Here is a 15159-nt window from a genome sequence, read left to right as displayed (position 1 = left end):
CTTGCTCAGCCTCGTGTGTTGTGCGAAATGCACTTGACTGGATACATGACCTTGGCACATTTTTTGGGCGGTCTGGTAAGTTGAAAGACAAATTTAAAGCCATTGTTGCAGCTGAAGGGGAAGGGCCAGCCCTGTCCATCAGGCCTTTATGTCCCACAAGGTGGACTGTACGCTCACCTGCTATCCGTGCTGTTCTCAGCCAATATGGGATGGTACTAAGTGCACTAGAGGAGATGGCTGCAAGTCATTCTGAGTCTGCAAGCAGGGCAGAGGGCTTACATGTTCGACTGCAACAGGGTAATGTTGTACTGGGACTTCTGCTTGCTTTAGATGTGATCAGTGAACTAGAGGTTCTAAACAAATCTCTCCAGAAAAAGACTCAGACAATGGAGGGCATGCTCTCTGCAGTCTCCTTGGTCCAAGACAGCTTAAAATCCAAAAGAAACACAGAACACTTTGAAGCAGTCTTTAAGGAGGCAGACGACAGGTGTGGGAATCTGTCTCTAGATCCCATTGTTCTACCACGCACACATAGGCCCCCTAAAAGATATTCTGGGCAGGCTCCTGCATACACACCTGGATCAGCTGTGGATTTTTACAGAGCAGAGTTCTACCGTGTCCTAGACACAGTAGATACACAAATTACTGAGAGGTTTATGCAACCAGGCATTCAAACATTAAAAGAACTGGAAAACTCACTCCTTACTCCCATTCTAAATGATGCAGCAGTTCGCAAATATCCTGAACTGAAAGAGGAAGACTTGAGAGTCCAACTGGCAATGTTTAAAAACAAGTACACGGTCAACACAACTGCAGATGCTGTGCATGCTTTGCAAGAAATGCCCCCTGAAGTCCGTGGCCTGTTTGATCAGGTAGAGACACTAGTGAGATTGTTGATGGTGGTGCCCATATCATCTGCTGAGGCAGAGCGCAGTTTCAGTGCGTTACGCAGATTAAAGACATGGTTGCGATCAACCATGACGCAAAAAAGACTAAATGGCATTGCTGTGTGCCATATTCATCAAGAGAGGCTTGACAGACTGGACAGACAAGACATTGCCCAGCAGTATGTTCAGGGTAATCAAAGGAGGAGAGATGTTTTTGGGTCCTTCAGTGAGTCTGCTTAGAGAGTAAATTTTTGGTCATTTTTTTCATTTATGTAAATATGTTGTTGTTTACACTTCTGAGTGTTATATACACAAATGTTTAAATAAATATTTTGCATAAGGTCAAGTAGGCCTTTGTTTAACAATGTTCACTGTTGTTTATCCATGATTTCAATTTAGAATTCTCCATTGGCTTTTTAGTGCAAACCATTGGCCCATAGGCTATTACGAAAGTAACTACTTGAGCGCTAGTTAAAGCCCAAATTACACAAAAATAACTTATTGAGTTGAAATAATTTGCTGACAGCTTGGTCCCCCCCAGTTCAAAAATCCCATCTGCGCCCCTGTCCCATGGCCTCTACCGGAAGGGACGTGACTATGCCACTCTATGGCGCAGGGAAACATCAAGGAGAGATTTGCTTCCGCATCATTGGAGCCAGCCACGCCCTAGTGCATGACGTGCCGGATGCAGAAATATTCTCGTTGTGTAGCATTGTTACCATTGTAGCATCATAAGCAAAAGTTCTGTCTACACATCCCTCTGCGACTTTAAGTGAAAAAGTCAACAAAGTGCCTAAAAACCATCAACGTCATTCATGTTAAGTAAAAGGAAAAACCTTGGACACAAGAAGTTAACGGACGGCACTGAGCCCTCTCGGATGCCGGGCCGAAGCAACATTTGTTTCACTACGACTCCTTTCAGTTGCCCACCTCTCCTTCTCCTGCAAATAATTAATAAATAAAACGCTTGAGGTGGCGTTTTGAATAGAGAAAACTTATATTTTATTAGTACATGGTATAAAGATAATTATGAGCCTTTGATTGATATCCAGACATTTTTTGGGGAGACACATTCCTGTTCCCCACTTGTATTGGAGTGAACGGAGATATCTACTTCTGGGCCCCATGAATCGAGGGACCCATCCACAGCCCGCTTAAACAGCTGCAATACCAGGCTTGGCCGCTGAGCACTGGTGGATTGCGGAAGCATGCACTGCTCCTGGTGTTTGGGTCCCTAGATTCATGGGCTCTGGCTGTTTCAATGGCAGCCCCTTTAAGGATGCCAAGTCATACAACGCCGTCAAGCACTGTTCCAATTTTGAGAATACTCAGAAATTCAAGCCCTGTTTGCGCCCTTTATTTTTGAGAATTCTGAGATGAGGCTAGAGTGCTGGCTAGATTGCTGCCTAGCATTTGTAGCGTTCAGAGTAGGGCTGCAACAACGAATCGATAAAATTTATAAAAATCGATTACTAAATGCGTTGGCAACGAATTTGGTCGTCGATTCGTTGTGTCGCGCGAATAATAAGTTACTCGTAGGCGCAGCACTGTTTACAGCCAGCCACCGACAGGTTGGTTCATGGTTCATGCACGCCCACAGCGAGCTTTAGTGTGAGCAACCACAGCTTGTATTTTGGTCATATCTTAACACTGCACTGTAGGCCTACATAAAAGTGTTGTACCTTCACTGTCTTTGGGTTAAAAAAACTCCTTCAACTCAGTATCCGTCTAGTCCAACCGAAAACTGTCAGCTGCTGCTGCTGCTGCAGACGTTGTGCAGACGGGCTCGGAGTCGGCACCGCGTGCATCAACAGTCATTCAAAGCAGCGGTAGTAATCACACAACCGGACGGTGTAGAAAGTCCCGTCAGTTAAAAATAGTAATGCAGTTTTTAAATCCATGTTAAAATCGGCAGGATATAGAGCTAGTTAGCTTAAAAAAAAAAACTGACCAATGGTCACAAACAGTGTCAAATGTGATGTGTTCAGGTTGGCTCAGTAATATGATTGATGCGTTCAAATGCAACTGAAGAAAAATAATAATAATTGAGATTTTGGTGAAAACTTGTTTTCCCAGTAATATAAAAAAGATAGTAAAGATAGAATTATGACCTGTTTAATGTCCTATCTTGAACTATCATCATCTTATCATCAATTAAAGCAATATTACAAGTTAGGGTTATTTCAAGGAGTCTTGAAAATGGTATCAATAGGTTTGACCGGTTAACCATGGACATCCCTTATATACATATAAAAGTATATCATACATTGTATGTTTTTTTTTGTGTTATCCCAGTTATGTTTTTTAATTGTTTTATTATTTAATATTACTTTTAATAGTTCCGAGATGTTGGAGCAATAACCTGGTGTTTTTACACTTCAGTCTGCACTGTGAATTTGAAGTAATGTTCAGTTTTTGAATAAAGATGCGGCAATTACAAATGTTTCTTTTTTTTATCCGATTCATCGATTAATCGAAAAAATAATCGACAGATTAATCGATTATTAAAATAATCATTAGTTGCAGCCCTAGTTTTGAGTTTGGAACGACTTGCTTATGTGGAAGCGCTTCCGCTTTTTAATACTGCTCCAGTGGTAAATATTTTAATTGTTGAATATTGTTATTGGCGACAGTAGCTTGTTGAAACACCAGCTACTTCCAGTGGCGTCAGTTTGGTTTGAAATGTGGTGGGGACAGAGATGCAATCTGGAATGCATTTTTAGAAGTGCTGGGGATGCACCTTATTTTTCTTTAGCGCAGGTCATGAAAGGTTCTGAAGACGGGATACCTGTGTAGCTTACTAATTAATACAATTTTTACAAAAAAATTATGTCTGACACGTTTTATGAAGAAAGCGTTTTCAAAAAGCATTGGACATGAATGACCCACAATGTTCTGCTCCATGATGCACTCAATGTTGACGTGACATGACATGAGCTATACCAAAATAAACAAAGAGGGGCTTATTACCTACGTGTTTAAGTTCAGAAGGGGCAAACGTATACACACAGCACTACGAATGTTCAGATCGAAAAAGCTAAAAATAATTATAGCTGAACGCTTTATATCACATCATGAGCTGGCTCAATTCACAACACACATCCATCCAATCTACATGGCATTCTGACCAAAACCCATGCACTCCCCCCCCCCCCCACACACACACACACACAATTATTCCATAATTCAAGCAAAGCGAATGACCAAAAGTCACTTTGAGTCAACAAGAGACTGACTCCACCGACTACACTATCGCAATCTCCACCAGGCTATACCCAACACCGTAAGAACGCTAACACTGGATAATTTAAGTTAGGCTACTTGGAGGCTATGGCTAGTAGTACTATTTCAAGTTAAAACAGCTCACCACATGAGGGCAAAAACGCAAAAGATCTCGCCAAAGTACCAGCAAATCTTAAGCAATAAATATCTCATCTTACCTTTATTAATGTGCCAGTGGTCTGCAGATGTATCCCGCTGTGTAGCCTGCGTGCCTGCTGCCTAACCACATCCATTTAGTTCAACAGGTTTTCGCTCTGACACTGTCCATCCATGGTACTAGCGGTCTGGTGCTTCTTACCTATGTATTCAGGCTAAAATTAATTGACTGTCTGATGCCTCATCATTGCATACCAGCCATAGAGTATTAGTATTAATATCTCATTCATTGTCCAAGTCAGGCTGGCACCTCATACAAAAATAATCCACTACGGTGCCGCAGAGGGGACATCTAGTCACGACTGAAAAAAGGCGAGATAGCGATACAACCAGAGCCCGACATTCTCTGATCCTACCTAGTTAATTATACTGCAAAATGTCAAAAAGGAGTGGACAGGACATCAGAGCTTTTTTTAAAGCCAAGCAATTGAAGCTGACATGCACAGTAAGTGTGCTAGTGTCTTATGAGCTCAGCTAAATTAATATTTATTCTAGAAATATATTGTAATTATTGAGGTTTTTTTAGCTAGCTAGCCTCTACCAGCGCAAAACATTGTTGGCTAGCATGCCTGGTGCTACTGGAGTGTTTTGCCCTATGTGCTCTAACGTTTAGCTATTTAAATAAATTTTGAATTTACAACAGTACGAATGATTTATTTTATTTTCACTTCAATGACGTTTCGTTAGCAGTTTTCAGACTCCCCACTAGATGGTCGTAAATCATCCATATTATTTGTACCAAGTAACAACCATGGTACCAGGCAACCGCACACTCCAAACCTATATTTTGTCAAAAACCAATTACAATATTGATAACATATACCACAACCAACATACCGCCATAGTGGTCATATCATTACAATAAAGGTTACAAGACTTTTGTTTGCACACCACATAAATCTCATAAAATAGAGGGCATAATCAATTGAGTTAACACATTTTTATTTATTTATAAGGAACAGGAACCAAGTGCATCAGAGCTTAATGAAAGGCAGGAACTGGTAGATGGCAATGAAGAGGTGAGTTGGCAGAAACAAGTTCCTAAAGGGAGAAAACACTGCATTTTAAAATAAATAAATAAGACAGAGCTAAATCTATTAAGTTATCAATCTCCTGTCTTTGTTTACATTTGATCAGGGAGAGGAACTAAGTCAATCAGAACTTAGTGAAGCTAATGTTGGCTATAGCTTCAACGTCAATGATAGAACTTAGAATCTATCAAGATAAATCGTTCGCTGCCCTCGGTCAAACTACGACAAAGGAGTTTGTACAGATTGTCATCATCATGAATAAATATAGATACGTTACGTTACCTCCTCCGGACCTCCTCTCCTCAAATGCATGAGGCTGCAACCGCAGCAGATTGTCCATGGAAGTGCGCAGGAAGCAGTCAGGTTCAGATTACACAGAGAAGGAGCCGCCCACCGTACCACCCACCCCTCCCCCATTCTAGAACTACTCATCCAAATGTTATAATTGTTGCAAATTGTTGACGGCTGTGTGCCGTATCCAGATGGATTGGTTCGCATCCGTCTCGCGCTATTAACATTCATTTTTTAAAAACTGCATTAATTTTATTTATTTTTTTCTGGTGGGGACAAAATTAGTCTTTACGAAAACTGGTGGGGACGCGTCCCCGGCGTAATCGACGCCTATGGCTACTTCCATATTAAAACAAATCAATCCATGCATCGGAAGTTATCACAGGTATTTGATGTTTTTCATCCCAGGATGCATTCTGACGCATGGCAAACAAAGTCGCATGCCTCATCTGAAACTCGCCTAATTGAGACGCAGCTCATGAAGTCCCAGAGGTAGACGACAGTAGCTTGTTGAAACACCAGCTACTTACATATTAAAACAAATCAATCCATGCAAAATATAGCCTATCATTACGTTGCAAACGTACGGCGTGCCTATGTACGGCAGCATAGGCAACCTGGGCGGTCGCCTAGGTTGCCTATGCTGAGCGCCGGCCCTGATTTCCAGTTTTGCGTAACAAGCCGTTAACACCCTTTACCTTGCCTGATGACGCGCCACTCCTGTCACCTAGCAACCCTGACAGCTGCGAATCAAACCGGACGGCGGAGGACAAATATGGAGCCGTTATGTAATAAAAATCCAACGCGCAATGAATCTTGGGATACGTTGGGCTGTGAAGGATCCAGCCGGTGGATCCTTCAAATCCGGGAAAAGAAGGCTGCATTTGAAGGCGCCTTCGAAATAGGAAAGCCTTGACGCGTCGCAGTGACGCAATCGGCCTTCGAATGCAGCCTTCAAAGGATCGTCCCCTGAATTGAGACACAGCCAGTTTAGGAGAGGGCACGCCTCGGAGATATGTCATTTCTCACGTGGGAAATTCCACGTGGTAATTCCAACCAACCAGGGCAACGTTTTGATATTTTGAGGGGAGGGTCATATGTCCGCACTTATGGTGTGTTCCTGATTCCTCGAACGCCAGACTTCCGAGTCGAAAGTCGAAGATCTCCCAGCTTTCTTGCGGCATTTCTTGTAGGCCGAGAGCAGTGATGACGCTCTCAACAAAAGCGCCCGTGAAGAGATTAATTTGTTTTGTATTTGTACCACGTAGGTCATTTTAATGTTGATTTTAAATGCTCTTACACACTTAGGGCCCTATCTTGCATCCGGCGCAAGTGACTTAGTCACTGGCGCATGTGTCGTTGCTAGTTTACAACTGGCGCAGAGCGTTCTTTTCCCACCACCGCCACTCGCTGGTAAATTAGGGATTGATCATGCGCCCCAAGGGGGCGGTTCAGCGGAAGGAGGAGGCGTGTTCTGGCGCAAACGGTATTTTGCCGTTTCTGAATACCATTGCGCTACTGACCAGGAAATACCTGGTTTAAAGTCAGTGGCGCGTTGTTCAGATGCTATTTTAAGGGCGCATGCATACATGCGCATGCGATGCATACGGATTGCTTGTGCACCTCGCGCATACATAGGGCTGTCGCAATAATCGCAAAAATGAAATATCGCGATATTTAGAGCACACCGCGGTAGATAATGGGCCATCGCGATCACCGCATATGACCTGGTGCGGGTTGCGCGTTCATGAAACTGACCGTGGAATTCTAGAATGAAACGTGCGTTGCCATGATACCCATTCATTAACGTTCATTCATTTAGTTACGCAGTGATGTTGCTAGGTACGCGTCCTGCGTCGCTGACGCATTAAAATCTGAAAGGACGCACTAAACTCACTATCCATGCGTCCCGGGGACGCATCTCATTTTCCCCATGAAAAACGATACATTGTGAACATTAAACAACTCTGTTTAATCACAGTAACTGGCCAAAGAAACCTTCTTGTGAGCAGACCGGACAAGCGCTGTTTCAACCCTCTGCGCATCTACTCGGCGCAGACGTGATCCCCTGTACAAAGTATCGCAACATGCTAATTTAGCCGCTACCAAAACAACTAGCTTGTCACCGCTGATTTCATTTCAACAATTAAAAATACGAACTTCATAGTAAATAAACCCACGTTTCCACTGCTCGATGCTGTGCTCATTCGTGTCGATTATGTTGTAACGTTTAGGGGACGTACTGTAATGAAATAAATGAAACATAATCCGGCGGTGGTGATGAAAACTACATTGAACGGCAGCCGCCATATTGTTATGCCCAAACGGCGCCTGCGCATACATCGCGCTTCCAACGAGATTTTTTAATAACCTTTTTTAAATTAAGCAATAAGCCCCAAGAGGCCGTGCTTTGCGCTGATTTTAGAACAGGTAAGGGGAGTTGTTCGGCACTACACAATGTAAAGTAATATAAATATAAATTTAGTAACAAACGTACTGTTGGCAAAGTGGTGACGTATTCTCCATGGCAACTGGTTCCACACAAACCTTCAGCTCCGTTGTGTCCGAAAAGTTCGCTGACAAAACTCCGGTTACGGGTGTGTTTTGAATTTAAATGTGCATTATCTCGCTTAAACGGCATTTTAAAAAATTGTGCAATAATATCGCATACCGCGATATTGCGCCCCCTGTTTTCACCGCGGTGAAAATTCCTCAACCGTGACAGCCCTACGCATACACTTTGCTTCTCCCATCTACCTAGCCGCACATTCTTGGTAAATTATTTGGGAAAGAACAGCTGATGCAGCGGTAATGAGTTGTACTTTTAAATCAATGCATCTGCAAACGACTTACCGCGAGTGAGTGTTAAAAAGAATGAATGAATGCGGGCGCGCGTGTGTGCTCTGTTTAAACACACGTAAACTAAACACGTAATGCATAATACAATCAATGGCAATGTCTATTACCGCGGGGACACATGCATATTAGGATAGCATACAATACTGATAAGAAACAATGTTTATAATGTATTGCGTATATCATTAAATAGAACCACAGTTACCGCATATGTTATATCATATACGTTTTCTTTGCCGAAATTTATTTGAGGACTCAGTATTTCTGAAGTTGTGGAAGAAAACCCCTTATTCCATGTGTGAATTAGGCCATATTATTTGGCAATAAACTGAGAAATTTGCAGTTTGAAATTCATGTGCATCTGTCTCATCGGAGACTGCAGACGCGCTGTCAAAATATCAACTCGTCCGATTCAAATGCGCTCATGGCTCTTAAAGGGGATGGGAGCTGGCACTCTCATTGGTTTGTTGGACGTTACGCCCAAACCACACCTACGGGTAACTAGGCTGCTTCAGACCAACCCTTTTGACACTTGCGCCGCGACGCAAGTGTCATTTATCCGCCTGTAAAATAGCGATAGCGCCGTAGAACCGCCCACAAAGCTACTTGCGCTTTGCGCTTCCCACTTGCGTTTCAGACCGTTCAAATAGGGCCCTTAATCACATTGCTAATTTATTCCAGACACCAATTATACATTGCATAGTCTTGCAGTGCGTGCAATACAATGTAAAGTTGTGTTGTTTGTTTTTGGGCTGGTATGCTAAAGAGGCTAATGTAGCTAACAATAAACAACGACAAGCCAATTTCATGTCACATTCACAAAGACGAACAGGAACGCTATGAATGCTCCGAGACCGGAAGGCTGGCGTCTGAGAATTCAGGAACACACCATTATTCAAGAGCAAATGCCCAGAAAAGCAGACAGAAGTTGTTTTCCTCAAACTACCGCGAATTTTGAAAGCCAGGTGACTCGTTGCATCGGAAGTTATTACAGGTATTTGATGTTTTTCATCCCAGAATGAATTCTGACGCATGGCAAACAAAGTCGCATGCCTCATTTGAAACTCGCCTAATTGAGACGCAGCTCATGAAGTCCCAGAAGTAGATCTGGGACTTCAGTTTTCACTTTTCAAAACACCACCTCAAGCGTTTTATTCTATTCATGTATTTTTTGCAGGAGAAGGAGGCTGAAAGGAGTTGTAGTGAAAGTTGTAGTGAGTTGTAGTGAGTGTTGTTTCGGCCCGGCATAATAATTGTTACATAATAATTGTTGTCCAGATGGCAGGAGGAGTGTAATTTAAAGATCACATACAGAGAATCATCAGGGTTATTAACTTATAGTTCCATGATCGGGAAACAATGTGTCTGTGCTCGCTCATATCTCTCGCTTATGATGCTACAATGCTAACAATGCTAATGAACGAGAATATTTCTGCATCCGGCACGTTATGCACTAGGAGGTGGCTAGGCGCCCATGATGCAGAAGCAAATCTCTCCTTGATGTGGCCCAGCGCCATTGAGAAGTTTTCATAGGAATGAATGGGCGGCCATGTTTTAGTCTGCTGTCCTTTCTTTAAATGGGCCCGTGGAACGACCTCATGCCTGTCTGTGCTTCAAACTCGTAGCCTAGAAATCTAGACGCCCCTAGCGGCAGCAAATTGAATTTGCAGCCAGGGAGGTCTAGCCTTCTGTCGTCATTTTTCGCTGCTGGAAACAGAAAATGTGAAAGGCAAATCAGATTGTGAGGGGCGGAATCGAGCCGAATGACGACAGAGCTGCGGCTGTATTAGAGGTAAACAATAATGGCTGCTGCTGCTGGCGAACAGCTGTCTTTTGACTCGGCTTTGGCCGCGACTCTTCAAGACTTGAAGTTATCATTTTCTTTGAGAAATGAACAAGGAACTGCACTGAAGTCTTTCCTGGAAAAGAAAGATGTATTCGGAGTTTTGCCGACCAGACACGGAAAAAGTTTGTTTTCCCATAGTTCTGCTGGGGGGGAAACGTATGGGACTCTGCTACTTTTTTTCTGTCTTTCGAAGATGTTCGATGAATTAGGGCTGGCCGATAAACCGATTTTATCGATTAACTCGAGTGTGTAGCTCACGTCGACTTTTTTCAATGAAATTTCTCTTCAACATCCGCCAACGCTTCCCTCTCAGCTCCCGTAGTTCGGAATGGGCTCAGCCCTCCCCCCACAAAGAACGTGCATTTACCAAAGTGATACACAAACATGGCAGCGAGTGTGGCAAGTTGTTTACAACAATTTATTCATACATGCATAATCTATTTTGAGGTCAACATAATTCATTTGCAATATATCTGTGTGGTTTAATAATTTGTCGATCTGTTGGTAATTCGTCGATCTGTTGGTAATGCCTCGGGGCTCCAGTAGGGGGATCGCGCTCCTCTTCCTCATTCAATACAGACGAATGAAGGAAAGAGCTGCGTGTGTGTTTTTCTCATTCTTCTCCCGTTACTATTCCCTTTTTTAAGGTAATTACCGTTTGCAAAGCACTGTATATTTATGACCACATGTTGAAAGTTTGAATGTTATGTTGGCACTTTATCAGAACTACCTCTTATTATTAGTAATATTTTATTTTATATTTTATATATTTTACATTTTATGTTATGTTACAGGTTACACTGTTTACAATGCCAAGGCCTACCATAATGCTTTTTTATGTAAATAGATTTAAATCAGATTTTTTTTTTAGGCCATATCGCCCAGCCCTACGATGAATGTACAAGCACGCCCGCAATTCTCAGGCAAAAACAGCAACAGTCGTTGGTCTCCATTCTCTCAATCCACCATTCGCAACACTTCACAAAATACAAGCTGTGGTCGTTCACACTAGGCCATCTGGCTGTGGCCGTGGCCGTTTTCACACCTAACCGTGCTCAAATCTGCCAGTGTGAGTGTGGCCAGTCTGGCCAGGCCAATTTGGCCACTTGGGAGAGGTGTGCTGCTACGGTACGGGCCGCTACGGTACAGATGCTAATGAGCCGACACGCGCACACGCACGGCTACGCAAGCTGAGCTGGATAACGTATAGTCCATGCGACGACCACAGACATAATAAAGGCGACGAGCCTTCATTTTTTCCATTAAACGGTAAACATCGCGTCAAGCGGTTCAACTGTTGGTGTGTTCTCTGTGTTGTTGTCCATTGTTGTTAAAACTCTGAATGGTGGCAGACTTTATTATGGTACATGCAGCGGACGCTTGGTGACGTGTTACGACATGATGACGTATGTACAAGAGCCTACCGTGGCCATGCCACAGTTGCGACGGCCAACGGCCACGGCCAGATTGCCTAGTGTGAGTGCAGGCCAGAGAACAATGGGGCCATTTGAGCACGGTTATGTGTGAAAACGGCCAACGGCCACGGCCAGATGGCCTAGTGTGAGTGCACTCTAAAGCTCGCTGTGGGCGTGCATGAACCGTGAAGTGAACCAACCTGTCGGCGGCTGGCTGTAAACAGTGCTGCGCCTATGAGTAACTTATTAATCGCGCGAATGAATCGACGACCAAATTCGTTGCCAACGCATTTAGTAATCGACTTTTATCGATTCGTTGTTGCAGCCCTAATTTTAACGTTGAATATTTGTTTTTAATTTTTCAAAACTGAAAATGATTCATTGAGTTAAATTCAGAGGCAAAAAATCCCGATATGTTATTTGTATGCATAAATATTCAGTGCTTAGAATTCCATGGCTTTTTATTTTCAAAATCCGATGGCACAGATTTACTTCCATACCTGTATATTAGCGAAGTTGCTGATTGTTGCCTTACTGAGGGCCCAGGGATGTACAAGGCTGTTCAACATCCACCTGTTAAGACCTTTTACATTGAATTTGGATGATCTTACCATAAGCATACCCTTGTAGGTTATAAAATATCCTATAATAAATTCATGGGAATTTCATGCAGCCTGTAGAAAATGGGATTTTTATCGACTCAACATAATGGTTAGGTTCTCCTCAAGAGAACCAATCAGTGAAGGCCTCCATACATCGGGGTCAGATTCTCCTCAAAGCATAGAGCAGCTCTAGTTCTGTGTTGACTTACGACAGCGCGTTCCTCCACACTTAGCACACAAAGCGCCTGAGCGGCCTGCTATAACTTGGTCAGCTGATCCACCCTAAGCCCCTCTCTCCCTCTCTCTCTCTCTCTATGAGGGGAGAGAAGAACAGGTGAATCAAAAAGCTGTGACATCGCACCATATGAGGCTTAGAGGGACTGATCCTAGATGGCTGACGGTAAAACACTTTCTCTGTGACTCGGTGCGGAGATGCTCCAAAATTTAGGATTCCACACACACTGAATGAGTCTGACAGTCACATACATTCATCAGAGTGAGGTCCAAAAAAATGTATAACTCTAAATGTATATACCCAGCATGTTAACATTTGCAGGCAGGCAGGCAGGCAGTCACACACACGCACAAAGTGTACCTGCAAAGTTTTTGCCTTGGCGAAGGGAGAGGTGTAGGCTTCGACAAACTGCTGCTCATTTATGCCAATCTCCTGCATGTGGTTGTCCAACAGCTTCTCTACCTGAACAGGGAAGCTGCTTACATCAGCCTGCTGTTTCATGAGTCAGCTAAATCTCAACCAGTGATTAAAAAATGTGGTAACACTTTACATCACATGCTATTATAACAAAGTAAGCAACCGAGCAATCTGTAACAGCACTTTTGGCTGCTGCAGCACTGTAATAGCAATATGGAACAGGTAACATGTACACATTGTAGTGATGGTAAGTGTGGCTTAAGTTATGTTATGTTCTCCTGCATCAGTGCACACTGACTCACCAGCTGCTTGAACTGCTTGTGGATTTCCGTGTAGGTCAATTTGTTCTCGTCTTCATCGTCAAAAACTAAGGAAAAGTTGCACATTTGTTAAGTATCTTGGACCCAATATCGAAAATAAAACCTTGGGCACTTCTCATACAAGTATTCAAATGTCACGGACAGTCATTTTTAATGATTTGTATCATCCATCCATCCATCCATCCATCCATCCATCGAGAGAGAGAGAGATCAGGTGCTAAAGCTACAGCTGCCACATGAAAGTCCTTAGCATCACTGCAAATCACACGACTTTCATTACCTATAATACGTGAATAGTTACATGGTAAAGTTAACAGTTAAAAGTTAACTGTTCTCTTCCTACTTTGGCTCCAAAACATCAGACCACCAGTCCAGACTTCCTATTAGCTTAGTTAGCTTAGCACCCGCCCCGTGAGTACACCTCGACCCGAGCCCAGACGATCCACTACTCGGGCGGCGTCTGGGTCCACAGAGAGACGTGTTACACTGAAGAAGACACGTCTCTTTGTGCACCGAGACGGCCTACTACCCGGGTAGGAGGTCTACATACCTGAGCAGTTGATCTCCATGAAGTCAGAGACAGGAATCACCCACTCCGGACTCCCCAAATAGCCAACAATACTCTCCAGCACCCAGTCCTCCTCGGCCATGTCGGCCCACGGGAGATCAGGCCCTCAGTCCCTGAGTCCCCGCTTGGAAACGACGAAGCTCACAGTCATCCCACTTTTGGTCGACATCCTCCTAAACCAGGTCTCTTTCCTTCGGTTATTTAAAGTCAGCTCGTGTTGACTTGAAAAACTCCGAGCGGAGGGACGCTCTGAACGCGCTACGGATAGAAGGCGGTGACGCCTGGTCGGTCTCTATGGTTACCGTGACGTCATTTCCTCTAGGGACCGAGCGTGTGCGGCGGTGTTGTGTTGGTTGTGTGCGTGTGTGTTTGTGCGTGTGTGTTTGTGCGTGCGTGCGTGCGTGCGAAAGAGAGAGAGAGAGAGAGAGAGAGAGAGAGAGAGAGAGAGAGAGAGAGAGAGAGAGAGAGAGAGAGAGAGAGAGAGAGAGAATGAATGACACAATAAGCAAAAAAATGTAAGCTCGGGCTTTATTAAAATCTACAGATTGAGTAATAAATAGGGTGCATAAAAGTTTATACAATTAAGATGCATTCCTTTGATTTCATTGAAATATAAGCTATTATATACTCACAAGGCTAACATTTCTTCATGGATGGAAGGCAGGACATGCAAGAAGCAAGCATGCCAAGTTATGTGGCTATAGCTGGGCTCCGGCTTTTGTTCTATTATTACCCCATTTCCCCGTCATGCACATGGTTTCTTTAGTCTCATGTTTGTGTCTTGACATTGTGGGTTGTGCTTATTCAGTAAACGACAAATCCATACATTTGTCAAAGTGTTGTCTCCAGTCCTGTGAGTCCGGAAAGCTGGTGCCTGCATATTCTAAAAAGCATCTACTATTTTCAGTGATTCATTCATGCCAGACAGAATCAGTCATAAACATAGAGTAGCATATATTTGAAGAACATGATCACAGAGTCTGTGTGAAGCACCTTCTCATGCTAGATCAGGGTAGGCCAGAGATCATTCTGTTAATGAACCCCTGTACATGGTGGACATTAAAATGAGCATGTTTAACATATACAGTTCATTAGAATGAAGTCAGTTCAGAATGGGGAGGCACCCTTGTGTCCTCTTTGTAGGGTTACATCACTGCGAAAGTAATGGGGTCACTTGGATGTTTTAAGAGAATCTGGACTATGAATAGATCATGTTAGTTTTTTTAGGTTAATTGGACTCCTTTGCCAACTAA

The 15159-nt window shown here is 43.4% G+C and overlaps 1 protein-coding gene and 1 long non-coding RNA gene across 7 annotated transcripts in view; both read right to left on the bottom strand.

Annotated features, from left to right (window-relative positions):
- The window catches only part of cfap36 (cilia and flagella associated protein 36), a 35885-nt gene extending 21673 nt beyond the window's left edge, over positions 1-14212 (bottom strand). For 3 of the 6 annotated variants that reach the window (XM_060074007.1, XM_060074009.1, XM_060074008.1), the window contains exons 1-3: positions 13889-14212; positions 13321-13385; positions 12962-13063 (exon numbers count right to left, since the gene is read on the bottom strand). In XM_060074007.1, coding sequence (XP_059929990.1) covers positions 12962-13063; positions 13321-13385; positions 13889-13988 — 267 coding nt within the window. In that variant the 5' untranslated portion in view covers positions 13989-14212. Of the gene's footprint in view, positions 1-12961; positions 13077-13320; positions 13386-13888 lie in introns of those variants that run through there. The other 3 variants (XM_060074012.1, XM_060074010.1, XM_060074006.1) reach the window with 3 other exon arrangements.
- LOC132473229 (uncharacterized) lies at positions 5251-8381 on the bottom strand. Its single transcript, XR_009529288.1, has 2 exons — positions 5639-8381; positions 5251-5366 (listed from the first exon to the last, which is right to left on the bottom strand). It is a non-coding gene; the product is annotated as an uncharacterized LOC132473229 (long non-coding RNA).
- Positions 14213-15159: the final 947 nt, after the last annotated feature.

The sequence above is a fragment of the Gadus macrocephalus genome, chromosome 15 (assembly GCF_031168955.1).
Source record: "Gadus macrocephalus chromosome 15, ASM3116895v1".
Taxonomy (NCBI): Eukaryota; Metazoa; Chordata; class Actinopteri; order Gadiformes; family Gadidae; genus Gadus; species Gadus macrocephalus.
The sequence above is the reverse complement of the archived record's forward strand: the minus strand, read 5'-3'. Positions and strand labels throughout refer to the sequence as shown.